The sequence below is a fragment of the Rhinocladiella mackenziei genome (genome assembly GCF_000835555.1).
Source record: "Rhinocladiella mackenziei CBS 650.93 unplaced genomic scaffold supercont1.2, whole genome shotgun sequence".
NCBI classification, from domain to species: Eukaryota; Fungi; Ascomycota; class Eurotiomycetes; order Chaetothyriales; family Herpotrichiellaceae; genus Rhinocladiella; species Rhinocladiella mackenziei.
Window position 1 is genome coordinate 2,486,531 of NW_013550603.1, and position 26,335 is coordinate 2,512,865.

Consider the following 26,335-nt stretch of genomic DNA (forward strand, 5'->3'; position numbering starts at 1 on the left):
CACGGTGTGACAAGCTTGTATATCCCAGTTACTAGCGCCTTGGCATAGGTCTTAGCTGGTCGGAGAGTACAGCCACACAATCAAAACGTCAAAATTGAGGCGCTCACATACCTTGGTCATTTGCGGGCTCTTTACCTCGTTGTCGCTCGATTCGGACTTTCCTGGCGTTATAGTGCCTATTTTGACTTTGAACCCCTCTTGTTGCCGTCGCCCTCATGGCCACTTCCTTCGTTGACGACTTCTGGCGAGCCCCCCATTGGGTGCGCTGAGCACCTCCGGACAACGCTCGCACAACAAGGGCCAATTGGGTGCGCAGACAGTTCCAGACCCACTCTCTGTTGTCCGAAACTCTCTGCCAAGAGTCTCTCTCCCGAGAGGCTCCCTCTAAGTATCAATATTATTTCTGCTAAGTAGTTCTTCTCATCATCATGCTATTTACTCCTCTCACAAATTCCTATTACCATTATCGGATCTTCCAAAGCCATATAACAAACCGCATCATTAGGACTTACAGCCAGAGGAAGATTCAATCTTCAATCGGTCGACCTGCTTGCTGCCGCTGTTTCCAAACGCCTGACCTCCATTTTGACAGCATCGATCACCTTCTCAATGAGCGTGTCCTCAACAACGTCCTTCTGCCACGAAACCCCTAGGACCAAACAACCATCTTGCCCCGTGACGACGGAGACCTCGAACGCACTCCCCGTAACATTCGCACTCTGTGTGAAGATCATCCTGCCCACCTCCGCTTCCGCTCTACCCTCCCCTTTATCTGTCCTCTGCACTTCTTCCCCTTTTGGGGAACTCTTGCTCTTGAACACCCCTAGATTCGAAACTTCATAACTCGACCCCCGTTCCTTCCCAACCTTCGACAAGAAGAGTTCTTTTTGGAAATCATCCACATACTTCAACAAATTCGGTCCAGCATTCTGGCCTTTCAAAGCTAGTGTTTGTTCCATCGTCCGTCGGGACCGTCGGGCTTCGTTCCACGGTAGCAAGCATAAGGTCTTGGCAATCTGATCAGTCTGGAACTCATCGCGCAAATACCGCTCGTTGAGATCCTGGATCCAGACGCCCATGCTATCGTCATCGATGTGTGCGTCTGCAAGCCACCGGCGCGCAGATAGCGCGCCTCGACACTCAAGCTTCGTCCAATTATCGGGGAGACTGCTGAACAGCGCGCCAGCAACGAGCGTCTGGAGGGCTGCTGTGATCGTGGTGCCGTTGGCGCGACAAAGGTCTTTAAATGCGGTGGTCTCGGAGCGTGAGAATGCAAAATGCCGTACGTTGTTGACCAGAGGCGTTAGGATTTTGGAGCCTGTCCATAAACCCGGGTCGCGGGGTGGGGACCAGATTTTCTCCCGGAAGAGGATGGAGAGCAGATGGAAGATGGTGACGGGCATGGCGTGGATGGATTCCACGTTGGGGAGGAGGGGTGTGGTAGGTGACTGTACTTTTAGAGTCGTGCTCAGGTCTTTGTATGCAGCCGACGAAGACGAGGTCGTCAGGACTTGGGACAACGCCTCGTGGAAAGTCCTATGAAACACCATCCCGGAAGTCCCGTCGCCGAGGGCATGATGGAAGACAAATGCTGCTGTGAATCGATACCGATCGTTGGATGTGGGGTTCAAGTTCGTCAATATACATAGTCGCCAGAAAGGGTCGGGTGGTTCGAACGGCGTATTATGTTGAATCGTGAGGAGTTCGTCTAATTCAACGTCCCGGTCTCGATCTGGTGCCGGAGTGCTCGGTTGACGCTCTTGAAACAGCACGCATTTCTCCAGATCGATCTCCGGTAGTCTCGCGAATTGTGGGGACTGCGTGTTCTCTCCGACAGGGATGGCAGAGAGGATGGGATGTTTGCCAATGGCCCTTGCACAGGCTTGGTAGATGTACGTTCTCAGCACGCCAGGTTGAGGATCGGTCGGCGTGCTAGTCGTGGTTGGCAGAGTCAGCATATACGACGCCGTGATGGCGACGTGAAGGTAGAATCTCAAGTCATGTCGTGCTGTGGAGTATTGCTCGAGTCTACCTGTTCCATAAGAATCAGATCCAGCCAGGCAAAAAGAAGGGGGTACAGAATAACGGATGGGTGTAGTAACCGCGGAATGGTCAACCCAGCCCAGGGGTCGTACCAAGAGGGCGCAATCTTTCGAACTTTTCTATGTCCATTTTCTTACAACCAGCTTGCTATGGCTCATACACAAGAATTGAATCGAGCCCAAAGTTTACAAGATCAATGATAGCACCTGGATAAGTTGTTACATACCTCTATGGGACTGTCTGGTTGCCTATTCTTCCCCTTTTTTTCTCCAACTGTACCACAGGACCTATACTGATCCGGAGTAGTTTGATTTCGAGGCTTTATTCTTTCGAGTCGTGCTGGTCGAAATTTGACCAAGGCCCAGCTTCTTTTCTCAAGGGGTAAGGTAATGTGGATCGCAAGTACACAGATTGGCATTTGCGTTTGAATCTTTCCTTTGAGAGCGGAAATGTATTTTCAACTTTTTATGGCATTTCTAATATACAGATCCCCAACAACCCCCAGTGCAAATTCACACGATCAAGAACAAATGCAGGCCATCGACGCGTATGCTAGGGAGTCGTCCCCCTCGGTGATTCACATCCCCGACGTTCCATCCCAACGCTCCCTCCAAAGTAACTCATATTCTGCTGAAGCGGCACGATGTGCCCTTGTTTTCATTGGTTGGTCGAGATTCGTCTCAAACTTCTGGTCCAAATCTTTCCATCACACCCGGTTTCAATCGATCATCTCCTGTTGTTGTTGGATCGCATGCCCAAGATCTGGACGAAGCGAATGAAAATGTTCAAAAAGTCCAATTCAAGGCTGACACTCTCATTCACCACATCTTTTCTAACCAAGCCACGCTCACTCATGCGGGCATGGTGAAGAATCTTCTGGACATCATACAGGGTGAATCCACCAAAGACGGCCAGACCACCGTACAACCAGATATTCTCAGTCCAGGCCAGGGTTCGGACGGCGGTGGCGGGAAGAACGAGAGGAGCGAACCCAGAAATGGCCACGATGGCAACACCGGCTAACAATGGGCCCCCGAGGTATAGATATTTCTCTTGCTTGGCAGTGGCACCGACGAAAGCGATACTGCCCATCATACCAACGGTGTAAAGACCCGCTCGGGCCAAAAGAGCAGGGGACAAGAACATCAAAGGCGAGAGAATCGCGGCTTGGGTTACGTTGAAGGCGGTCCACAGGGCGTACTTCTGAACATAGCTGTGGACATGAATTTAGCATTTGTTGACATTTTGAAGAGGAGGGGGGGGGGGTGGTTTCCATCAACTTACTTGTCGGGGTGGGTATAGAAGGTGCCGTACATAGTTCCAATACTCGCGGCAAGTGATACCCCGATGACCAACCACGGGTTTGTGGCCATGAGACGATAACTCCATCCGCTCGTATGCAATGTTCGAGCGGCCAGAGCAATGATACCAACTCCCAAGCCCGTGTGCATGAAGGTCTGGTTGAGATACTCGCGCTCATATTGGGGCATACCACCATCTTCCCGTGTCTCTCGGTTGAAGATCATGTTCGTGGCGACAATAGTTCCCCCCACCAAAGCAGCACCATAAAGCAGTCGTTGTGTCAGGTTTCCAGTGGCCGCCGGGCTGGCGGACTGGTAAGAGGGAGTCTGGTAACCACGTTTGAAGGCATCACGAAGAGCCGTGGATTTCAGGAGGGATTGCGCGTTCGATCTTGTCGGTCGAGGGTTGAAGAAGGGGCTTGATTTGGGACCCGAGGAGTGAAAGGTTCGGATGAAGCTGGAAGGTTTGCTAAATGGTTTGAAAGTGTTGGAGGAGACCGCAAACGGCCTCCTGAGAGTGAAGGACATTGTAACTCGATGCACGGGATTGTATCGATGATGTGGTGAAGGGAAGAAGACACAAGAGAAAGAAGTTGCAGGCAGTTATAGCTTTCGTGTAGGGATGGATGCCCGTGCCCACCTGCGAGACTTCGAGAAATGACGTTTCGAGTCGATGGGGTTTAGTGTGCAATTCGATGACTGCTGATTGGCCCAAGGGAAAACGTCGGCCATCACGTGGACTCGGAGATAATTCTCCGGCGTCCGGTCCATATAATGTTGAGTTTCGATATCTTTCGATAAAATGCATATTTGCAACTACGAACCCCGTCCATTCGGCGCTCCCATCAGTCTTAAGCACAAATGACTTTGCCGACACCCCGACCAGTCCTATGGAATATACCTAAAGTCAGGGTGCTTGTGTCCTAGATCCCTCTTCTCATCCGTCCTCAGCCCGTCGAGACGATGGTTCCGTCTTCCCTGATCCCGCACCCTGTTCTCACGCATATTGTATGCAATTCCAAAGCTGGCCACGCACAGTACAATGATTTGGGCCGTGAGGTTGATGGTATGGCCGATTGGATATCGAGGAGCATCCCGGACGAGATATGTCCATCTGCCACGGTCAGTTCCCGCTGAATCCCGGACACGCAGGAGCTTGATTACTTACGTCGCCAGTACACCTCCTAGTGTGCCGACTGAGACAATGTAGGCTGTCGCGACTGCTCGGACCGCCGGACCGGCGGAATCTATCCCCATTAGCCACCGACAAATCATCCGCAGCATCTCAAACATACTGTTGATGCCCCAAGACAAAAATCCAGGGCCCCCGGGGAATGCACCAGTAGTAATGAAATACACTGCCATATACCGAACTGATGCATTTGAATTCCATCTGAGGATAGAAAATCCAACAATGGGCGGGAACGTTGCCAAGGCCAGGTAGATTCCACGTCTGCGAGTCTTGTCGCTGATGAAGGCGATCAAGATAGCCACCAGACAAGCAGCCACATACGGTGGGACTGAATATAGCTGTGCTTTGGTCGCCGTCCAACCTAGATCGGCCAGAATGGTCGGCATGAAGATAGAGAGACCTTGCACGGTGATGTTGATCAGAAAGAAGCCTGCAGCGCAGAGGTTGTTATTCACATTCAGAACCGCAGCCTTAATGTGATGCCATTGGACTCGTTCATGCGGATCCTAACCTGGTCAGTGGGGGGAATGCATTCATGGACACACACTCTCTCGTCGATACTCACAGCTCTGTGCTCTCGAACCAATCTTTCATGGGCAATATGTCGTTCTCGTTCGCTGAGAAATGTGCAAGTTTGTGGGTTCGATGGCATGAAAATCGGTGCCGCGGCAGCGACAAGGGTAGTAAGCTCCTGAGGGTAAGTCCATCTTCAGGGGATATCGGCTCACAACAGGCTTACCAAGCCTTCGAAAAAGAAAATGTTCCTCCAGCTACACACAAGATGATCAGACCTCCGGGGATCTCAAATCGTGTAGACATAAGACTTACGTGTGGATGGGCGTGGAATCGGTACCCCAGCGGGGAATGCGCCTCGATCCTGGTCAGCCAAACTTCTCAATTGTATTCACCAGGGTCCTCTCACGCTAGAGCTGTCGCGAACAGACCGCCAAAGGCACCTGCAATTGAAGCGGCAGAGATGAAAATCCCAATTCGGAAGTAGAGTTCCCGTCGTTTGTAAAAGGTGCTCAAAAAGAATGCAATTCCAGGCATGGTACCTCCTTCAAATACGCCCAAAAATGCCCGGGCGACACAAAGCTCGGCGAAATTCTTGACAAAGGCCGTACACAGAGATACAATGCCAAAGCCTGCCACAAGTGCCGGAATGTAGAATCGGGGCCCAATATGCTTCAGAAGAATATTGCTAGGCACTTCGACCAGGAGGTAGATGATGTAGAAGACGCTGAGAGCCCAATTGAACCGGTAGCCGACCAGTTCAAGGTCTTTTGCCATTCCTTGAATTCGAGCATTTCCAATGTTGGCGCGGTCGAGGAAGCAAAGCAGGTACAAGAGAGTCACCAGGGGCACAATTCGCCAGTCAATCTTTCTCCTGATGGTCGTTTCTTCCCGTTCGGTCCAGGTGATCTCGTCATTCGATGACTCGCTCCGGTTGGGGTCTAATTCAACATGATCAAAAGCTTCAGCTTTCAATGTCGCTGTCGCCATCGTGGTTGGAGTTTCACGTTACGAATAAGTAGGTATGAGTGGAGGGTTCTCATCGTCCGGCGAGGCGAACGTCAGGAGCGTATTATAGCTACATAGCCAGACTCGAGAGAGTACCACGCTGTGCAACCCTGCCCCACATCTTAAACAAGAAACATGTGGATGTTTACCACCGACCAGGCTCAAAATTGCCACAGCTCGGTGCAAAGGGCTTTCCTCCCCTCCCCCCCGCCGGATGAAGCACCCTGTTTCCTGGTTACACCGGGAAAACTGGACAAAGTCATGGTGGAATGAAGACTTCAGGAATTACTGGGGCATAGGGACGGCCAAGGCGGCAGGGCAGCATTCTGTTCGAGCTGATAGGATCGCCGTGAGGTTTGTAAGGAAGCCAAGGAATAAGGCAGGCTTGGAAACCATGGGGAGGAGAAGGCTGGAGGGTGGAAGCGAAATAAATGGGACAGATCTGGGGTCAGGGAAAGTTCTCATTCTTGGCTCGGGGCGATTCTGCTCGAGTTGTCTTCGCGTGTGGATTGACTTACTTCTCATCACGAGGCAGAAGGCGGCGGGATGTCCTAGGCCCTTTTCTTCTGGAACAGCCCGTGAAAAGGAGAATTCCCGTAGGATTGGTTATACTCATTCCACGCACCAGATCTACCTCATCTTCGCCAGCTGAGATGGTTTCACAGACGCATCGTCACAGGAGCCTAACATCTTCTTTGAGTGCGGAGTGACTTCCCGGACAGGAAGGTGTATGCATGTTCCTCCAGCAGATTTTGGCCTTTGAATCACGGCAGATGAGTTTCCATTTGGTTCGACTTTGAAGAGAACGCGACGACTTGGAGCCTCATGGGGCTTCAAACAGCCACTACAAGAAGGCCACTTTTGCTGTTTCTTCTTTGGCTGACGCAGGCAGGGTTACAGCTTGGTTGAGCGCCACAAAACACGGCAGATATAAATTACGGCAGAACATAAGAGCACAAGTACAACGCCAGAGGATCCGCCGTAATCCGTCGAATAAAGAGCCTTACCGTGCCAACGGCCTCCAGCATAGACATCGATAAATGCGCCTCTTCCAGGTTTGTAACACTCTCCGGCAGGATATGGTAACGGAAACAAGTGAGTGATGTGGTGAGTACTTCAATTCTTGACATCCCGCCCACTCAGGATAGGGGCGTAAGCTGTTTGCCGAGCAAGACGCCCTATCAATATTGGTATCGACGTCGTTTTGACTTGCCCATGTAAACACAACATTGGATCCTTCTCGAGTCTCAAACTGAATCCAGCAGTTAGTCTTTCCACCAGATGACGCTAGTACATCAATACTTTTTTCGTTTTGAGCAAGAAACTGAAATCTCTGCCCTGTGTCGTCTCGCATGTGCGTTGTTTCGACAGGGAAGACATATGAATTATCCGTTTCAATGATGGTCAGGTCGTCATGGTCTTCAATATCGAAAATTACGAGAGATATTGCGATAGCACCTATCAGCCGCACTTGATAAGTCTTGTCCGACTCCCCGTTCATGACCCAAAGTAGACATGAAGAATCTGATGTGCCCGGGTTCTGCGAACTTGGAGCAGTGCCGCTTTGGCCGTTGATTAACAGTGGCGTGGGATCTTCAGTCCAAATCCAGGGAATGTCCGTCAACATTGACTCGACGGTGTGATCGTCTTCGGGGAAAAGTCGCCAATCTTGAGGGCGATTTCGTCGTCATAAACATAGGGAAGAGACATTGTGTCGTCCACAATTAATGGTCTCGAGACAGTAATGGCTTGAATTCCGACATGGGAATGATAAAAGGAAGTACCAACCTCATAGAAACTAGGATGAACTTCGTAGCCGAAAAAATGGCCCGGTGGGATGGGCCATCGGAGGCTTGTGATCTATCAGCATAAAGAGCCAGGGCCATGGAGAGTCTGTACCAGTGCTATTTCCAAAGACATATCTCCGTTAGGCAAAACGATCCAGTCAAGTTCCTAGGATTGCTTAATCACCCATTGTGGTATTCACATCTGCGTCGTTGTAGACTCGAATCCATGTTGTTTGATCGGGTCCGAGGTAAATTGGAGGCGCAGGGTATGAACCATTGAGCAGTGTCGAGAGACGAGAATGACAGTTCAATTGGATGGTTTCGACGCTCGCTCGAAGGACTATGTCTGGAATAAAATCTGCGTCGTGCTTGACGAGTCTGGCTCCCGTAGTAGTAGAAATGAAAGCCACGAAGAGAGAGAAGATAACGAATGGTGAACGAAATGATCCGTACATTATCGCACCTCCTATCCCTCCACACGGATCCTGAAATGAGAGAATCTCAATGCTGTCCATGGGACTCGAGTTCCTCAATCCCCGTATAAAGAGGTACTTTAAAGACGATGAGTGTACGGCCTCAACCACGTAATCATCTCCAATACCCGGCGAAGCTTTGTGAACTGCCTGCTACATTGGAGGCAGAGAAACGGGTTACCTGGATCTTCAGATAGCTGCTTGGCCACTTACGCCGGACCAGATATGACCACTCTCCTCATGCCGTGGACCGAGATATTTTCGTAGTAATTGGGTCTGAAAGGAGGGGGGGAGGGAGACGCGTTTCTTTTCGGTCCCATGCTTGAAAGGTCAACATGATCCGAGTAGCCGACAGGTGTTCAGAGTGTGCCCAAAGATGAGCTATAACGACAAATTCATAGAAATATCTTGTGACACCTGAGAGACAATCATCGTGCGAGATCGAGGTCAAGGTGTAGAGGGAGTGGAAATTGTCCGACGGAGAAACAAGTGATGAATGTCGTCCGATGTCCGCGTTGGAATGTCCCGCTTTACATAGAAAAGGATAATGAATTTTGTCCGTAAAATTGTTGATATATGCGGAGTGGGAGACTGACGTGATGAAGCTAAATAATATGAGGTTGATGGGCGGATGTTGGAATCAAATGGCGGACGCGTCCCCAAAGCACCGCGCGTCGTCCTGCGCTTTTCAAATATTTGACCACCAATTCTAGTGAGTCTATTCTATTTCACTCGGTAACATTCCTCCCGACAATTTCATCACAGCTTAGGAAATCTCACCCTCAAGAACTGACTCGGCCAGGCCACGTCCACACCCAACTTCCACGCCACCTTCAACACCCACTCGGGCTCCCTCATAAACTGCCTCGCCACCAAAATCACATCTGCCATCGGCTCCCCACCACCGCGCTTCGCATCCGTCATTTCTTTAGCTGCCGCAGCCTCGTCGTCGATGCCTCTATCCGGTCCGTCTTCAACGATATCCCTCGCCTGTTCCGCCTCGGTGATGAGTCCGACGGCCCCAATGAGAAGTTTGAGTTTGGCGGCTTTCATTGTCTGTCGAATCTGATTCGCGATCTTGGTCTGGTAATCCTTGGACGCAAACATATTGATTCTTTGAAGAGGATGGTTTCCCCCACTGCTGACATCGAGAAGATCCACTCCCAGGCCTGGGAGAAGACGAGCGAGGTTAATTGTGCTCTCCACGTCCCAGCTTCCCAGCTTCTTGGCGAGCTCCGTCTCCTCCAGCCATTCCGTCGAGCTGACGCGGAGGAATAAAGGCATGTCTGATGGGATCTGTGCGCGCACCGCCTCAATGACTTCGGTTAGCAGACGCGTACGGTTCTCGAAGCTGCCGCCATATTGATCGGTGCGTCTGTTGGAGACCGGGCTGAGGAATTGGTGAATCAGATAGCCATGCGCGGCGTGAATTTCAATCACGTCAATTCCAGCCTCGACTGCTCTTCGGGCACTCTCAGCGAACGCCTTGACTGTCTCCTGGATCTCGGCGACGGTCAGCTGTCTTGGGGGCCAGAATCCTCCGTCGTCCGCCAGACCTTTGCCATCCCAGGTCTCCTCGAGACCTCCCATCGGCCCAACCACATCGTCAGGCCATCCACCTACATCTTCATCCGCACGCATCGAGGATCTCTTGAATGTCGCAGCGATCCAGGGAGGAACAGTACTTGATTTCCGTCCCGCGTGTGCGAGTTGAATGCCGGCCAGTGAGCCTTGAGATTTGATGAATTCCGCAACACGCTTGACACCTTCCGTCTGGGCGTCACTCCAGAGCCCAGGACAATGAGGACTAATACGTCCGTTGGGCTGGACGCCTGTCGCTTCGATGAACACTAACGCAGCACCCTTCAAGGCGTAATGACCGAGCGTTGCGATGTGGTAGTCTGTCAGTTTCCCAATATCAGGGCCTGAAGAGGCCGTTGAGTATTGACACATAGGGGCGACGATGATGCGATTCCTCAGAGTTTTCGAGCGGACTTTCAGGGGGGTGAAGAGTGTCGGCGTATCGGGTGAAGGGATGAATGGGGTACCCGGGTTGGAAGCATGAGAGGGCGTGTAGTAGGAGATATTAGGAGCTCCTGGATTGAGTCCCTTGGGATTCGATGGGGAGGACATCGTTGGGTTTGGGCGCTGTAAATTTGTAGGGTACATCGGGACTCTTGATATACTGGAGGATGGCGAAGGTGGAATGAGTGCAATCGAATATATATATGTGTGTCTATCGCAGATCTAAATTGGAAATATCAAAGATAATTAATGATGCCAGACTCAATTGAGGACGTATACCGGCACCTCATCGGGAGCTCTCTTATTATTGATTTATAAGACATTTTCCATGGGGAATCAAGGTTGACTCGAAGCCGGCCAATAGAGCCGAACGGCTGTTCGTTCCATTGCCGAGGCTTGAACTCTGAACACTGAATGGTCAAAAAGCCAATTTATATTCCCAGTTTGGAAGAGTTGCCGACTTCGGAGGGTAACGAGCAGAGTGTAGGACAACCAGTCTCTAAGCTTCCTGGTCAGGAGATAATAGAGATTGGCGGAAGACAACAATTGCGATTGCGTTGCTGTCTCATATCTGAGTCGGCACACAGGATGGGATGCACGTTTTAATCACCAGGGTAGTTCAAATCCCTCGCGATGCCAAAATTTGCCTGTATCCTCTATCTGTTTCTTGCTGACAATGTTCTGCCACAATTTCGTCGCCGCCTCCTCGGGCTCGACAGTCTCAGGAGGCATCTTGGCTGTGGGCAACAAATTGGTCCTCACATACCCAGGGTGCAATAGCATCACCGTGACGCCCTTGTCTTTCAGATCTATGGCCATGCTCTTGCCGATGGAATTAACAGCGGCTTTGGACGAGCGGTATGCATAGTGACCTCCCGTGCTATTGTCGCCCACAGATCCCACGCGGCTAGAAACGATACCGATTTTGGGGTGGGAAGACTTCAGAATATCGGGTAGAAGGGCCTGTGTCAGAAGCAATGGCCCAAAGGTGTTGACGGCGAATGTGCGCTGGAGAATTTGAAGATTGGTCGTCGTCAGACTATCCTTTTCAGACGCAGACGCGACACCTGGTGCGGGACTTGGTTATTCTCACATCTTCTGCTCGTAGACTGGAAGAATATCTGACCTGCGATGTTGAGTAAAAGGTCAACGGTCGTACCACCAAGCGATTCCTCGAACGCTTGAATCGATTCAGGAGAAGTCACATCGACCTGGGCGGTACGGGCTTTGGCCTGGAGAGCCTCCAAACCCACGCCCTGATCCCGATCGACTGCATATACTGTGTATCCCTACCTGCAGAGTCACCGTTTGTCGGCTAAGTCATGAGAAGTGCTGACCTCATCACAGAGTAATTTGGCAAACGCATGGCCAATGCCGCTGTTTGCGCCGGTCACAATTGCGGTCGGCATCTTGTTCGTTTCTGCTTCTTCTTGAGAGTCAAGTCTGTTTCACGACCGAAAAAGGATTATTTCGTAGGATGGATTAGAGTTACACAAAGTCCCTTTTTGGGTGAGATGACCGAGGAACGACAGGGTGCCACAATCCTGTACGGGGATGACGTGATTCCACGGTACTTGGGGGGACGTAGTGGGCAAAGCCCACGTTTCCCGAACTCAAATCCCCTATCCAATCCCAAGGGCGCCGCTTAATCTCATCCCCAAGACGCCCAGACGCCACCCATTCTTAGGCCTGACGGCCTTTTCTCCCAAGCGACCCTGAAGCGGAATTGCATCGCTACGGCGACAAAGCGGACGCAATCTCAATCTGCCTTTATGTGGTCCTTTAACCAGCGTGCCCGGATAACGGCCCATAAGTTAGGCAGGTCAAGCCTTTTAGTAGGTCTTGGTATCGCTAACGTCGCTCCGGATGGGCAATCACGGCGGGCTCTCAACGTGGGGGCGTGGGCCATAGAGTCCTTAGGTCCAAATGAGGCTGGAGACGCTTGCGAAAGCACTTGCGACGCTGCCGTCCCTGCCAGGCCTTATCAGAGGGCTGCTTGCTCTTCATTTTCCATCTCATCGTCGTTGTCGCATTGACCTTGTACTTTGTACAGATATTCGCGAATTACGCGTCATCAAATCAACATCGAGGTGTCTTGTCGCCGAGTTATGAAAGCTCTTCCAAGCCAATTGCTGACGCTACTCCGCACCACGGCTTACTCCAGACCCAGCAAGACAGAAGAGCCCACACCCCGCACCCACACCTCGTCACGGCGGCCTCTTGTGTGGAATGATTGACTTGCTGTCCAAGTCCATCACGGGCAAGCTCAAAACTTCACATTCAGTCCACATTCGCGACTGGAGCACTGATACCTCCAGTAGCGGTCTGCTTAGTCCGGTCGGCTCACCAAAATGGCGACGGGGCCATCGGCGCCAACTGAGTTTGACGAGATTCTACATCCAACCCGGCAAAGCCATATGCACGGCCGCCGCGATAGCCCTGTTGACCGTCGTCGGTCTTTGGTGGTCGTTCAGACCGGTCGGCCGGGTGCCGATGCAGGAACCGGACATCGAAGGAGACCACGGACTCATACCAATGGGTCAATCAGAAAGTCGCGACGGAAGAGAGGTGTTCTGGTGGGAACAATTCCCCCGGTGAGTCTTCCAGATTCGTGGCAACGCGACGTTGGGGTTAACCTTTGTCGTCTCCAGGCTCCATGGTCTCTACCGTGGTCGCAAGAATATCGTTCCCTTCTTGGAATATGCTCCGGAGCAGCAGACAAATTCCTTCAACCCTTTCGATCCCGGCCCACAAAATGATCCCGACTTGGTCGCTCTGCCGTCGCCGCTTCAATCGGACATGGAGCAGTGCTATATCGATGAAGAAAGGAATATTCTGCCGCCGACCATATCTGCATACCAGGGATTACCTCAGGGAATGTCGGCGCCTCTGTTTGGCTCTCAGAAAGAACTCGGTATCAATGATCGAGTATGCTATGACCGAATCAACCGATTTGCGCCATACGGGCTGGGTTTTGGCCAGGATGAAGGCGGACTGGGTTTGAACCTGGACGGCGACAATCAAGGCTTGAACCATGTAGTTGCGACTGACTGGAGGCACGTCAATTGGCGCAACGCGCAAAAGCAGTGCCTCAAAAAGAACGCCGACCGGGTGAAATCTCGCACGGCATTGGTTATTCGCACATGGAACACCTTTCAATATTCCGAATATCACATCATGATGCTTCGGGCCATGATCAGCGAACTGGCCCTGGCATCGGGAGGACAATATTCGGTGCATTTCCTCATTCATGTCCAAGACGACACGATTCCCATCTGGGCTTCTCAGGACTTGTACAATCAGGTTCTTCGAGACAGTCTCCCGGAAGAATTTTGGGGAATGGGGAGCCTCTGGTCGGTGGCGCAGATGAAGTTGATCTATCCTCCACCATTCCCGGAAAGTATTGTCAATTTCTCAGGAGGCGACATCTATGAAGCTTATCGCTCTTTGCATTTCCCCTTGCAATATTTCGCCTCTCGTCATCCTGAATACGATTACTTTTGGCAGTGGGAAATGGATGTCAGAGTTACCGGACACTATCATGAATTATTCCACCGGATCACGACGTGGGCTGAACGCCAGCCTCGGGAATATGCCTGGGAACGTTCTTCCAAATTCTTTATTCCTTCCCTCCACGACGACTCTTACGACAACTATGCCCGATCCATTATGGACGAGACCACAGCGTCCAACAAGACACCCATCACGGGACCACAAATACCCCAAGAACGTCTTCTTGACATTCCTGAACAATCAATCCCGCAACATGCCGACGAAATTACAGATCTGATCACCTTGAACCCCTTGTTCGACCCCACCCACACTCATTGGGCATTCCACGACGACATCACCGGCTACAATGTCGATGTGGATGGTCGACCTCCCACACGAGCAGCACTCATCACCGCCTCCCGAATGTCCCGTCGTCTACTCCTCCTAATGCACGAAGAGACCTACCGCAACAAGCACACGATGTTCCCCGAAATGTTTCCTGCCTCGATTGCCCTCCACTACGGCTTCAAAGCAATCTACGCTCCTCTTCCAGTATATTTTGACCGTAACTGGCCAAGTGAACATGCCAATGAAGTCTTCAATAACGAACCGCTCAGCGCCAAGAGCCAAAGAGAGGGAATGGATCACGGAGACGGCTACTTCCACGGTGAGGGTGGTAGTGTATTCGGGCCTGGTGAGCATGTGTTCCGAGGGGCAACCTATTATTCCAATGCCGCCTTTGCTGGATACCTGTGGCGACGATGGCTCGGGAAAGAGAATGACAATGATGAAATTGCCTGGGAATCAGAAGGGGGATATGGTGGGGGACGGATGTGTTTGCCGATGATGGTATTGCATCCTATAAAATATGAATGACGACAGGAGGGAGGCCCCCGGCGGCGGGGGCAACAACGTTGATGACGGACCGACAGCTGAATGCGAGACCTAATTGCTTGGGGGGGGAATGCATGCATGGCGTTTACAAGGAGCGAGAATCAAGAATTGAGGCGTATCCGAACGATTTCCTTGGCCATAGGGCTTATGGTCAACCAAACAACTAATTTGGTGATGATGGTAGAAGTGTGTCTACCAAGCATGAATGGCACTGCACATACTATCTGTGGAGGATGAAACAGAACTTTCTACAACGATTAGTACCCCGTCTGGGAAGACAGCACAGGAAAAACCCTAGAAAACATGGTAACATCATGGCTAATATGTCGATGAGTGGTGCACCACAGATACCCAAGTACTCTTTGCTCTGAGCCCATAGTTATCGAAGAGCTCTGCCTGTTACCCTGCAGTATCAAAGAGCCTCAGCTTGATCAACATGATAACCCAGGACGGACTAATCCGGCTCTAACAAACAGGGTTCATGCATTTGCCTCGTCTTTGCCCGGCCCCCACCAGCTTTCTTCGGAGGCTAAATTCGTGAGAGCTGAGGGCTTCCTCTCCCACAGGTGGTCTGAAGCGACGCTGTCATTCTCCATGAAAAGATCAACGTTGATCCGGGTTGATTTGAGATCGGAATGAAATCCACAATGCTGACACGATCTTTTCGACGCGCTTAGAATTATGGCTGGTCACCGCTGCCGCTCAGATCTCCCAGACCCTCACAGCTATCATTAAACGAGCGAAGAAGGCTCCAAAAGAGTGCCAGGATGCTCGAGCAGAAGTTGATGACATGCGGAGGATCCTAGAACAGCTGCAGCTCTTTGTGTTCGGTATAGCGACAGCTTCACGGACCAGAACATCCTTGATCCTAGTCGATCAGGTCGTTACTACTCTCGCCGCGGCAGTTACGACGTTCTCGGAGTTGGATGTGTTTGTGGAGGTTCTTGACTCGGATGAGAAAATGGGATTGTTGGATAGATTCCGCTGGGGTTCGAAAGCGAAGTCACTCGGAGAGATCACACAAAAATTACAGCTACACAAGAGCTCTATGAGTCTAATGCTAGCTATATTAACATGGTAGGTTTGCAGATTGAGGACCCTTGTTCGAATCGATGAATAATCGGTGCAGCCAGAGCACCGTTGAGGCTGAAGATAAGGTGGACAAGTTATGTGACCTGGTCGAACAAACACTGAAGCAGAACACCCTCCTTGCAGAGAGGCTTGCGTGGCACCAGATGAAACGGCACAACGACTTTCAGAAGATACATCCAGGCCTCCCGAAGAACAGAAGCAAGAAGCAGAGAAGCCAGCCAGCTGAAGACGACAACAGCGAAAAATCTGTTTCTCCGGATCCATCGCAACCTGGTGCTCAAGGTCATCCTCGGGCATTCGTCTTCGAAGAACTGCTGATGAAATCGAGAGTCTATCGGAAGATGGCGTGGGATAACAGCGACACCTTCTCAGTTCTTAGCTCGGCTGGTAGAACTGGCACCTGGTCTCTGCTCTCCGGACTCAGCTTGTCAGAGATGTCCAATATTGCAATTCTCGCTCTTCCAGTTTATGCAACTGATCTCGAGAATAAAGAACGCTATGACTTCAGTTCTATCACAGAAGAACCGACCATCCCCATACTCCCCGATTCGCAAGAGACCCTGGTGGCCTTACCAAAGAAGACCGACACATCGTCCAGACCCAAAATATCTCAAATCTTTAGCAGGCGAAAGAAGGCCAGTGCTGGAGCTGGAACTACTACCCCGGCTCAAGAAGACACGTCCACCACCGATGCTCCGAGAGTGATGGGGGTGCCGGTTCACGAAAGTATTCGATATGCCAATGTCGCCATCAGCATCGAAGATGAAGAAGGCCAGGAATTCATTTTCTGCTACCTCCCAATTGTGGTGGCCAAATGTTGCAATTATCTAAAGGATCCCGGTAAGCCTGCGTGGCAAAGCGCCATGGAATCACTCTTCCTGACTCCGGTGCTTCTTAGGGCCCAATATGAAGGGCATTTTCGCCACCAACGGACGCCCTTCCCGAGTTCTTGCTTTGGAACAAATATTTGATAATCCAAGACGAAGATATGGGAGGGGGGTTGATTGGACTGGCTTTACCATACACGACTGTGCCGCCCTTCTCCTCCGGTATCTTAAAGCGCTTCCTGAGCCCATTATACCGTTTGACCGCTATTACCAGTTCACCGCTCCTTTTCGGCAGCACTCAGACTGGAAGCTGCCATACGATTATTGGCCAGATGTCGAGTCATTTTCCAGAAATCCTCAACAAGTGACGCTGATCCAGCATTGCAGAGAGGAAATATTTGGCCTTCCTACCCTCAATAGGCAATTTCTGCTCTACATCTTGGACTTGTTCTCCTACGGCGCCTCGAGATGGGAGAAGAACGATATGCCCATCGCGAGGCTAGTAAGTGTCTTTCATCCGGCAGTTCTGTCAGGGAGACCACAGGAAATGAATGAGGCCGAGCATCGGCTTGCACAGGATTCTGTCATTTTCCTTACTCATTGGCAAGATGGATTGTTAGAGGTGGTCATTGATCAGGCCAAAAAGGACTTGACCAAGGCTCGGCATAGTACATGACCTCATGGAACCGAGCTTACGTGGACTCATTCACCTAGACACGCGGCCGCCTTGGAAGAAACAGACTTGAGACGAGCCTATCTAAGAAACTCACGGGGAAAGGCATATTCTGGCGTAAGAGCAATTCCGTGGGGGGTTTGAATCAGCTAATGTTTCGAATATCTCGATTGTATGACCAGATGAATGGCCCTTCTGAGGTAGGGAGGGCGATAAACAGCACAGGGCTCCGGATCATGAAACACAGAGCCTTTAAATGCGGACTGAGTGGCTGAAGCTTGGTGAGCATATTAGATACAAATGGTGAAGAAGAGAGTAATTGGGTGATGTAAAGCGGCACTGGTTTTCACCGTCTTGGGACAAGCGAGAATTCGTTGACGCCCAAACTTCAAACCTGATCCTATCGCTTCAGGTTCTTTTCTATCCACCACTCCCATTCTATCCTGTCCTCGAATACATCAGAAGCAAAACCTCTTCCTGTCCGTCTCTCTGTTAATCACACCTCCTCAGCGAAAAACCGCCAAAATGGTCTCAACAATCCATCTAGCACACATGCCCCCCGATCTCCTCCTCTATGTGGCACTCTACGTCGATGTGTCGAACGCGGCTTTCCTCAAAGATCAGCTCTTAGCTGGCAACGCCGAATTCGAATACGCATTCATAGACGCGAGCATGGTAAGAAAGAGAGAATCTGACTCCTTTCTCCTCCTCTCCCTCTCTCTTGGTTTTCACAAACATCGGAATACTATAACCTGGCGTCCCCAACATGGTCACTCGATTGGTGGCTGGCTGACGCATGTTGACAGATTCTGTCAACCAAACACGTTCTCGCAGCATCCTTTCGCGCCATGAACGACTACTTGAACGACAGGCTCAAGTCGCGCAACATTCATTCTGAGATCGTCTTCTCATTAAGTCCGAGTAATAATGTAAGTCCCTTACATATATATTCCGTCAATCTTTCCACACTTCTCCATGTCTATACTCATCTACTCTCCTCTTATCCTTTTTCTCAATACTCATCGTCCACCTTCAAATACACGAACTGAAAGGTGTAAAGATAGCCGAAGCATTCCGACGCTTCGGCATCACCGAGACCACCAAGAATCTCCTCGTGCTCAAGGTCGCCACTACACCCGACGTGACGCACGAGAGTGTCTCCTCACATTTATCAACGCGCATTCAAGGCACGGAGTGCGTGTTTGAAGACGCGACGATTCGTAAAGTTTCGGATCTCGAGCGGATTAGGAAGGCATATAAACTCGGCTCGGCCACCAACTCGGCAGACAAGCAGGCTAATATTGTTGATGGCACGATGAGGGGAGGGAGTGGCAAGGACGTTGATGACGAGCAGACGAGGATCAGGAATCTTGAAGTTCAGATCCTCGGACTCATGGCTCTCAGAGGCGCGACTTGAAATTGACTTCAAGTTACGCTGCTACGCCGGTTTCTTGGACAAGTACTCTGAGTCATCTCCCCGGGAATGCGACTTGAAATCAGCCAAGTTCCGTACGGTAAGAGTATTTTTGGACAAGGCCTCATAGTCACTCGTTGTCACGAGTGCCGCGTCCATTCAGCCCTGCAGAGCTGCCACGATTCGAAGAATCTTGCCGATGTGGCAGCCACGGCATCTCTGATACGGTCGGAGACCTGCCATTTCAGCCTGCCGACCTATGGAGGTGATTGCTGTCTTGCGGAAAGTGCGGATGCATCGTCAAGCGCATGTCCCTGCAGATCTAGTATGAAACATACTCCGATCGACGCCAACCAATATCATATCGAATATCTGGTCTCTCTGTCCTGCTCTTCTCAGCCCTACCGGAACGATGAAGAAGTCTGTCGACCGTACGTGTGCCTTCTTCAAACAAACCGGGGCTAGAAGACACCAAGCGATGATACACCATGGGTTGGCAATGTAGATCGGATCCGCTCGATTCAACCGTCAGCATGTGGAATGGATTGATCTATTCCGGGGGGACAAACGGGAAGTGAAACAGAACAAGAACACTCGAGAATTTTCCACGAAGTGCAACAAACAACCAAGACGGGAGACATCTGAGGTTCATCTGTTCACTTTTTATTTCAGATTCCATAAAGCTGACTGATTCAGTGTCCACCTGACATTAGAAAGCAAGCACAAGCTGCAAGCAAGCAAACCAATCCGTACCTAAAGCCATCCCCAGGTTCTTGTAATGGATGGATTGTAAAGTCGCTTTTTTTCTGTCATTTTTGCATCCATTTCAGTCTCCCGACCATGCCACCGGTCTTCCATTCCTTTGGATGCGCCTCTTTCCATGTCCACTTGCTTGTTTTCGATCAATCCACGTTTCTTTCGGTCGATAACAATCTATGTTTATCTTAAAGTACACTGCAAGGGTCTCGTTCTCGTGCTCTCTCTTCCATCCCATTTTCAAGTTCGCCGTCACGAAGGCGCTCTTTTCCCGCACCCAATCCCTGAATGCCCGCTGCATCTCATTGCCAGATATGAGTATTGAATCGTACTCCCTATTTGGGTGATTCCATTTCCTCTTCCCCGACTAAAGAACAAACCCATTCTGATTTTCTTACTCATGGAGAAAGTATATCTTTCCATTCCGTTCCATGCAAGCAAAATAACAAGTCGATCGAATGCGTGAGGGAAAAACAGTGTAAAACCAATCCAACGCCGTCGCTAATGATCGAGTTTGTTTTTGTGAAAAGACATATGTGGCCGGATAAAATAAGGCTGGATCCAAACGCCAAGTTCAGCGCTTGATTTTCCGCCCATAGCAATTTGGTGTTACCGAGCCGTAAAACAATGCATGACAAACACAAGGCCACCCCATTAGACACAGGTTGAAGACAGAGTGCCAAATTAATGGATCCGTCATTCGTCCTGTCTCTGAAATTTGCATCGGGTTGACATCCAAGTCATGTGATGGTACAAAGATGTTTCAATCCTCTTTTGGAGAAGTTGGTGAATATTGTGGACTGTTCGGAGAATATTGGGGGCTGGTGACAGATGACGATCTAGCCTGGGGACTTCTTGGAGAAGCATTGTACATCGGACTCGTCGGTGAGTACGATGGACTGGTCGGTGAAGTCGGTGAAGTCGGGCTGTAAGTTGGTGATGTCGGCGAATAGCTGGGTGACGTTGGAGACTGCTTATTACCACTACCACCATACATAGGGCTAGTTGGGCTGTACATAGGTGACGTTGGACTATATACAGGTGAGGTAGGCGATGTAGGTGAAGTGGGACTGAAAGCCGGAGAAGTAGGAGAGTAGCTTGGCGACGTCGGTGAACCATAAGCAGGAGATGTTGGTGAGTAGTTTGGCGACGTTGGAGAATAGCTGGGCGACGTAGGCGATGCTTGGTATCCAGGGGAAGTCGGCGAGTATGCGGGCGAAGTCGGGGTAAACGCTGGACTCGCTGGAGAGAAGGATGGTGATGTCGGACCAAATCCAGGACTGGTGGCGCCAAACATCGGCGAAGTGGGAGAATATCCTGCGGTAGGCGAGAAGCCAGGTGAACTGGGACTGGTACCAAACGGACTGGCAGGCGAATAACCTCCAGGACTTCTCGAACCGTATGGACTGAATCCTCCAGCACCACCAAAACCCGGTTGATAGTCGGTAAACCCTCCTGGAGTCTCGGAACCAGAAGCGGCAATGGGTGAGAAGGAAGCACCGTAGTCAGGAGAGCCCAGGTAGTTGTTATCTGGCATCGGCGAACCTGAATCATAGGGAGTGGCAGCGCCATCGAGGAGTTGTTGAGAGCTTTTAACGCCAATGGCGGCGCCAAGGCCGTAACTGCCATTGTCGACGACGGTCGAAAGCATGTTCTGGTCGAGGAGGATCTCCATCGTTCCCGTGCCGACAGGAGCAGGTTGACCCAGGATCAAGTTCTCGGACACACCTCGACAATCGTCTAGTTCGCCAGCAGCTGCCGCTTCAAGCAGAATCTCCACAGTCTGTTCGAAAGAACATCTCATGAGGGCCCCAGTATCGGACTTGTTGATGCCATGACGAGTGACAGCCATGACGTAGCCACGTGAAGTCATCACATCGCACAGGATGCCCAAGTGGCGAGCGTTGACATAAGAGCCATCGAATGACAACACTTGAGTCAGTTCGCGAAGAATGGCCGCGCGAGTAGCCTCAATCCCAAGGACCTCAAACACTTCGGTGAAGCGGTTGGTGTAGGTACGAGCGGTGTCAACACCTTCGATTGCGAGAACCTTTGCAAAAGAACTGCCACTGGTCTCGAGAACATACTCGTTACAACGGGGATCACTCTTGGCCATGAAGACCGAATTATCGTCATTGATGATGGCACGGCTCTTCTGATCAATGAAGGCTCGAGTCACGCCAGGAACACCGTGGAAAGTCAGATGGTCGAGCATTTCGTTCAAGAAACGACGAAGAACCTCATCATCTTCCTTTCGATCTTCGTCCTCATCTTTACCATAGTTCTGGACCAGTCGAATCCGGATGATTTGCTCGTCGGCATTGATATCGCTAAAAATGACCGAGAGATCCTTTCCGTACGTTGACTTGATCTTCGAAGCGACATCTTGAATGTTGAGGCCCTTATCGAGAAGTTTGGCACGGCTGAGTGTGATACGCAACAGCCATTTAGAGTGAGCAGCCAAATCCTGATCACTGTCCTCGGGGATGATGAAGTAAGATTCGACCATGTCCAGATCCTCGGGAATGATGGTGCTCTGGATATCGGGATCGTACCACAGTTCGCAAGCCTCGGCCACGGATCGCAGATTGGTATGTTGGACGCGACTTCGAAGGAGTTTAGCTGACTCTTTGTCGCCCGCATTCTCAGGAAGTTGGTAGACCGTCATGGATGGGGTTCGGATGTTTTGAGACACGTTCAAAATTTCCTTGAGACGAGGGACACCCAAGGTCACGTTTTTAGCCGACACACCAGTAAAGTGGAACGTGTTCAGAGTCATCTGGGTGGCAGGTTCGCCGATAGATTGGGCAGCTAAAACACCCACCATTTCACCGGGCGCCGCGGCGGCCGCAATGAATCGACTTTCCACACCACCGATGATGTTGTCAAATGCCAGTCGGTTGATCCCATGTTCGAGAACAAGTCGCTTGTATGCGAGTCGAGAACGTAGCTGTGCCTTCAAGAGAAGAGTGGCATTGTTCTGAGCTTCTTTCGAAATCGCATCTTCCCCACGAACAACAATGAGGCGGTCCAGCAGTGACTTGACCGATGGAAGAACATGACGAGGATCGAGGTCGGTCTTGTCGCCACGACGGATCTTGAAGTTCTTTTGCGCTTGGTCGATGATTCGGCCAATATTGAGTGGCAATTGCATCGAATCCTCGGTGCCTTTGCCCATCTTTCGTAAGAAGTCTCGAGATTCTCGAAGAGCCTCAAGCTCCTCATCGAACATCTCCTGCAATTCGGTGTCACCTTGAAGTTCTCGAGCTTGGAGCAATTTGCCTCTCCACATAGAGATGTCGCCGCTCATGATGTCAACAGCATAGCGATTGTTGAATGCCTTGTCGGACATGGTGATGATGTCGACTTTTTGGTTTTCAATATGCGCACCATCAAGACCATCTTCGCCGTAGATGAATTGAATGACATTTCCACGCGAGTCACGGACCGTCGAGTCGTATTTGACGGTCACTTCTTCAAGAGCCTTGACAAGTCGGCGTTGAATGTAACCAGTCTCGGCAGTCTTGACAGCGGTATCAATAAGACCTTCACGACCGGCCATGGCGTGGAAAAAGAATTCCGTGGGGGTCAAGCCTCGGAGATAGGAATTCTCGACAAAGCCTCGAGACGGGGCGGAGTAATCGTCCTTGGCGAAATGGGGTAGAGTGCGATACTTGAAGCCGAACGGAATACGCTTGCCTTCCACAGCCTGTTGACCGACAATGGCGGTCATTTGTGCAATGTTGATGGTCGAACCTTTGGAACCGGCGCGAGCCATGGTGATGGCATTGTTGAGATCTTTCAAGCTGTCTTCGGTTGCAGCGCCTGCCTGGTCACGAGCTTGATTGAGAGAGTTCATGACCTTGCTCTCGAAGGTTTGGCGGATGTTCATACCCGGTGATGGTTCCAGGTCTTCCTTGTAAGCCCGGATCGTGATTTCGTCCACTTCGGCCTTCTTGGCGTCGACGGCTGCTTGGACCTTGAGAACCGTTTCGGGGTCAGGCACTGTGTCACCAATGCCGATGCTGAAGCCGTTATGCAGCAGCCAATAATTAACCACGGTTTGTGCACCGTTGAAGAATTGCATGGCGGCATCATGACCAAATTCATTGAAAATGGTGTGGACGATCCCACCAGCACTGGTGCCGACGAACTTCTTGCTGAACAAGCCGAACATTAAGTTTCCTTCGAGGACCATCAGCCCCGTGTCGTTCGTAGGCACATATGGGTCTTCACCCTTGGCGTCGAGTCTTTCAAGGTTCAGGGCCGCTGGGAGCACCATACTGATCATCTGCTTCCCCGTCCAGCGAGGTCTGGGCTTGATGATAGCGGGTTGAGGAATCACCCCATCCCAATCGGGAACCCAGAGCATAATGTTCATGACTTGCTCTCGACTCAAGAAGACATCACGACGACAGATCTTGTAGATACCGCACAGAGTATCCTGCACAATACCCATCAACGGGCCGTTTCGTTGCGGAGACACAATGTTACGAGGGACCATGCAAAGATTGGCGAGCTCGGCTCGAGACTCTTCGCCCTGCGGAACGTGCAAGTTCATTTCATCCCCATCGAAATCAGCGTTGTAGGGAGTGGTGACGGAGAGGTTGAGGCGGAAGGTGGAGTAAGGCATGACGCGGACTCGATGTCCCATCATGGATTCCTTGTGGAGAGATGGCTGACGGTTGAAGAGAATGACATCCCCATCTTGAATATGTCGTTCGACTTTCCAGCCGGCTTGCAAGATCATATCTCCGGTACGCTTGTGATGCCGCAGATCGATACGCTCGCCGGTGTCTCGAATGACATATCTGGCACCAGGATGCAGATTCGGACCGTTGGCGACGAGACGCTTGAGCTTGTCCGCGTTGAAACGGGTGACGGTCTCCGGGTAGGTCAACGTGCGGGCGATGCTTCGCGGAACACCGACTTCGTCCAGGGAGAGGTTGGGATCACCGGTGATGACGGTACGAGCCGAAAAGTCGACACGTTTTCCCATGAGATTCTGGCGCAGTCTGCCTTCTTTTCCTTTCAGTCGAGCGCGGATTGATTTGATGGGTCGACCACTCTTATGCTGCGCTTTGTCCAAGCCGGCAATCTCGTTATCCATGTACGTGGCAATGTGATATTGAAGAAGGTCGCAAAGATCAACCTTGATGTGATCAGGTGTCCCATCGACTTCAGTACGGAGTACCGCCTGGTTGGCTCGAATAATATCGCCGAGTTTGAATGTAAGGTCGTCTTCACCACGTTGTCCTTGACCGCTGCCGTCCACGCTGATGCTAGGACGGACGGGCGGAGGAGGAACCGGAAGCGCCGACAAGATCATCCATTCCGGTCGCGCATAATCGAGACTGAGGCCCATCATTTCCAAGGTTTCATCGGTCAGGGTGCGGAAAGTATTCAACGCATCCTGGGGAAAGATTCTCTTCTTGTCTGGAGTGATGTCTTCGTCCTCTTCACCCTTTCTTGGTTTCCATGTCGCCCACAATTGTAGACCCGTTCTTCGTATCTCTGGTTGCGCATTGCCACAGCCGCCATGCTTAGGCTGAGAAGGCCCCTTGAGAGGTTGGTCAGGATCTTCAGGAGGATCCGCTTCGCAGACCAGCCGAGGCTTGCTCAACCGCCACACGGCGTCGAAGCGTCGTTTTCGGTCTCGGAGAGAAACGGCGTGACGAAATTCTTCGGACTGTTGGGCGATGAGGTTAGCAAATCGAGCGGTCAAGGACCCGTTGGGGGCAACTAACATCAAGTGCCTTGATCTTGCCACAGTTGTGACAGACCGTCTCCAGAATCTTCTTGACCTTGGTCATGAACCCGTAGTGGAAGACCGGAGTTGCAAGCTTGATGACGCCAAAGTGACCAGGGCATTCAGCCATGTTTTCTTCACAAGTACTGCATTTGAAGTTACGGTCGATCGTACCAAGAGCAGGATCGTTGGGACCTTTCTCGCGAGGTCTGAGGCGCTGCTCATCCCTGGTGAAGAAGGTTAGAAGCACATCTCACAAGTCCTGTTTCTTTCTATTATCTACATACATCGTCTCAGGATATTCGATGTCGATGACCGCGAGGCGTTCAGTTTCTTTGGCCGAGAAGAGGCCAAACTGAATCTCCTCCACGGTGCGCAGAGGAGCGCTCGAGTAAGGGAAATTGAGGTTCGACATGATGGCTCGTGTATCCTTGGGAGACGATCTTTACTGTTCAACACGATCTGGGATGATCGCAGTCTTGCGCAACGGGCTGCGCGATGCGGTCAGGAACGACCTTCGCCCTGTCGGGCCACCCAAAACAATGCAACCTTTCACCAGCTGCGCGCTTCACCAACTCTCTTGTTTTGGGATCTGAAACTTCCTGGAAAGCGATCAACTCGTCAATTAGGGCGTCGAAATTCGTGGGCGCAATCGAGTCGAGATGGTTGAAGTGGGATGGTGATGGAGGAAGAGGTTGAAGGGCTGATGAGAGCGATGGCAAAATTTACACGGGGCTGGCGCAGGCAGCGAGCGCCAAGACAGAAAGGGATTAGCGCGATATCAAACTTGAAAGGCGCAGAGCGACTTTTTCGGGCGTCTGCCTCGCCTCACTGGGGATAGATGCGCTTCTACAACCTCATCGTATTAAGTTGTAGAGAACGGCTTGTGAATTACACAGGTGCCCATAGAAGTTCTTAGCGTCAACAGTGAAGATACAGTGGCCATGATATTGACCCGGCTGCATTCCCTTCATTTTCTCTTCACACAATGCTGTGTGCGGTTTAATCAGAACAATCCATGAAGCAGCAAAAGACACATCTACACTTCTTCTTACTCCTATTCTCGTTTGTGGCATCTTCATAGGTGTATCCGGCC

General features: G+C 51.1%; 9 protein-coding genes across 9 annotated transcripts; 2 read left to right on the forward strand and 7 right to left on the reverse strand.

Annotated features, from left to right (window-relative positions):
* Positions 1-533: 533 nt before the first annotated feature.
* Z518_02691 (uncharacterized protein) lies at positions 534-2,172 on the reverse strand (the record flags this gene model as incomplete). Its single annotated transcript, XM_013419718.1, has 2 exons — positions 534-2,032; positions 2,136-2,172. 2 exons carry the CDS (start codon positions 2,170-2,172, stop codon positions 534-536), a joined length of 1,536 nt encoding a protein of 511 aa, XP_013275172.1.
* Positions 2,173-2,769: 597 nt separating this feature from the next.
* Positions 2,770-3,872, reverse strand: Z518_02692 (uncharacterized protein; the record flags this gene model as incomplete). The annotated part of the gene is made up of 2 exons (XM_013419719.1): positions 2,770-3,256; positions 3,328-3,872. The coding sequence occupies 2 exons, from the start codon at positions 3,870-3,872 to the stop codon at positions 2,770-2,772; spliced, it is 1,032 nt and encodes a 343-aa protein (XP_013275173.1).
* A 360-nt stretch (positions 3,873-4,232) lies between these two features.
* Positions 4,233-6,039, reverse strand: Z518_02693 (uncharacterized protein; the record flags this gene model as incomplete). The annotated part of the gene is made up of 7 exons (XM_013419720.1): positions 4,233-4,458; positions 4,513-4,591; positions 4,640-5,042; positions 5,102-5,224; positions 5,276-5,306; positions 5,365-5,406; positions 5,459-6,039. The coding sequence occupies 7 exons, from the start codon at positions 6,037-6,039 to the stop codon at positions 4,233-4,235; spliced, it is 1,485 nt and encodes a 494-aa protein (XP_013275174.1).
* A 1,981-nt stretch (positions 6,040-8,020) lies between these two features.
* Positions 8,021-8,637, reverse strand: Z518_02694 (uncharacterized protein; the record flags this gene model as incomplete). Its single annotated transcript, XM_013419721.1, has 2 exons — positions 8,021-8,222; positions 8,531-8,637. 2 exons carry the CDS (start codon positions 8,635-8,637, stop codon positions 8,021-8,023), a joined length of 309 nt encoding a protein of 102 aa, XP_013275175.1.
* A 439-nt stretch (positions 8,638-9,076) lies between these two features.
* On the reverse strand, positions 9,077-10,450 carry Z518_02695 (uncharacterized protein; the record flags this gene model as incomplete). The annotated part of the gene is made up of 1 exon (XM_013419722.1): positions 9,077-10,450. One exon carries the CDS (start codon positions 10,448-10,450, stop codon positions 9,077-9,079), a length of 1,374 nt encoding a protein of 457 aa, XP_013275176.1.
* Positions 10,451-10,948: 498 nt separating this feature from the next.
* On the reverse strand, positions 10,949-11,751 carry Z518_02696 (uncharacterized protein; the record flags this gene model as incomplete). Its single annotated transcript, XM_013419723.1, has 3 exons — positions 10,949-11,409; positions 11,469-11,631; positions 11,680-11,751. 3 exons carry the CDS (start codon positions 11,749-11,751, stop codon positions 10,949-10,951), a joined length of 696 nt encoding a protein of 231 aa, XP_013275177.1.
* Positions 11,752-12,571: 820 nt separating this feature from the next.
* Positions 12,572-17,323, forward strand: Z518_02697 (uncharacterized protein; the record flags this gene model as incomplete). The annotated part of the gene is made up of 5 exons (XM_013419724.1): positions 12,572-12,936; positions 12,994-14,654; positions 15,406-15,805; positions 15,858-16,660; positions 16,719-17,323. The coding sequence occupies 5 exons, from the start codon at positions 12,572-12,574 to the stop codon at positions 17,321-17,323; spliced, it is 3,834 nt and encodes a 1,277-aa protein (XP_013275178.1).
* Positions 17,324-17,845: 522 nt separating this feature from the next.
* Z518_02698 (uncharacterized protein) lies at positions 17,846-18,737 on the forward strand (the record flags this gene model as incomplete). Its single annotated transcript, XM_013419725.1, has 3 exons — positions 17,846-17,995; positions 18,127-18,249; positions 18,381-18,737. The coding sequence occupies 3 exons, from the start codon at positions 17,846-17,848 to the stop codon at positions 18,735-18,737; spliced, it is 630 nt and encodes a 209-aa protein (XP_013275179.1).
* A 1,516-nt stretch (positions 18,738-20,253) lies between these two features.
* Positions 20,254-25,654, reverse strand: Z518_02699 (uncharacterized protein; the record flags this gene model as incomplete). Its single annotated transcript, XM_013419726.1, has 3 exons — positions 20,254-25,179; positions 25,238-25,466; positions 25,527-25,654. 3 exons carry the CDS (start codon positions 25,652-25,654, stop codon positions 20,254-20,256), a joined length of 5,283 nt encoding a protein of 1,760 aa, XP_013275180.1.
* Between the last annotated feature and the right edge of the window lie 681 nt (positions 25,655-26,335).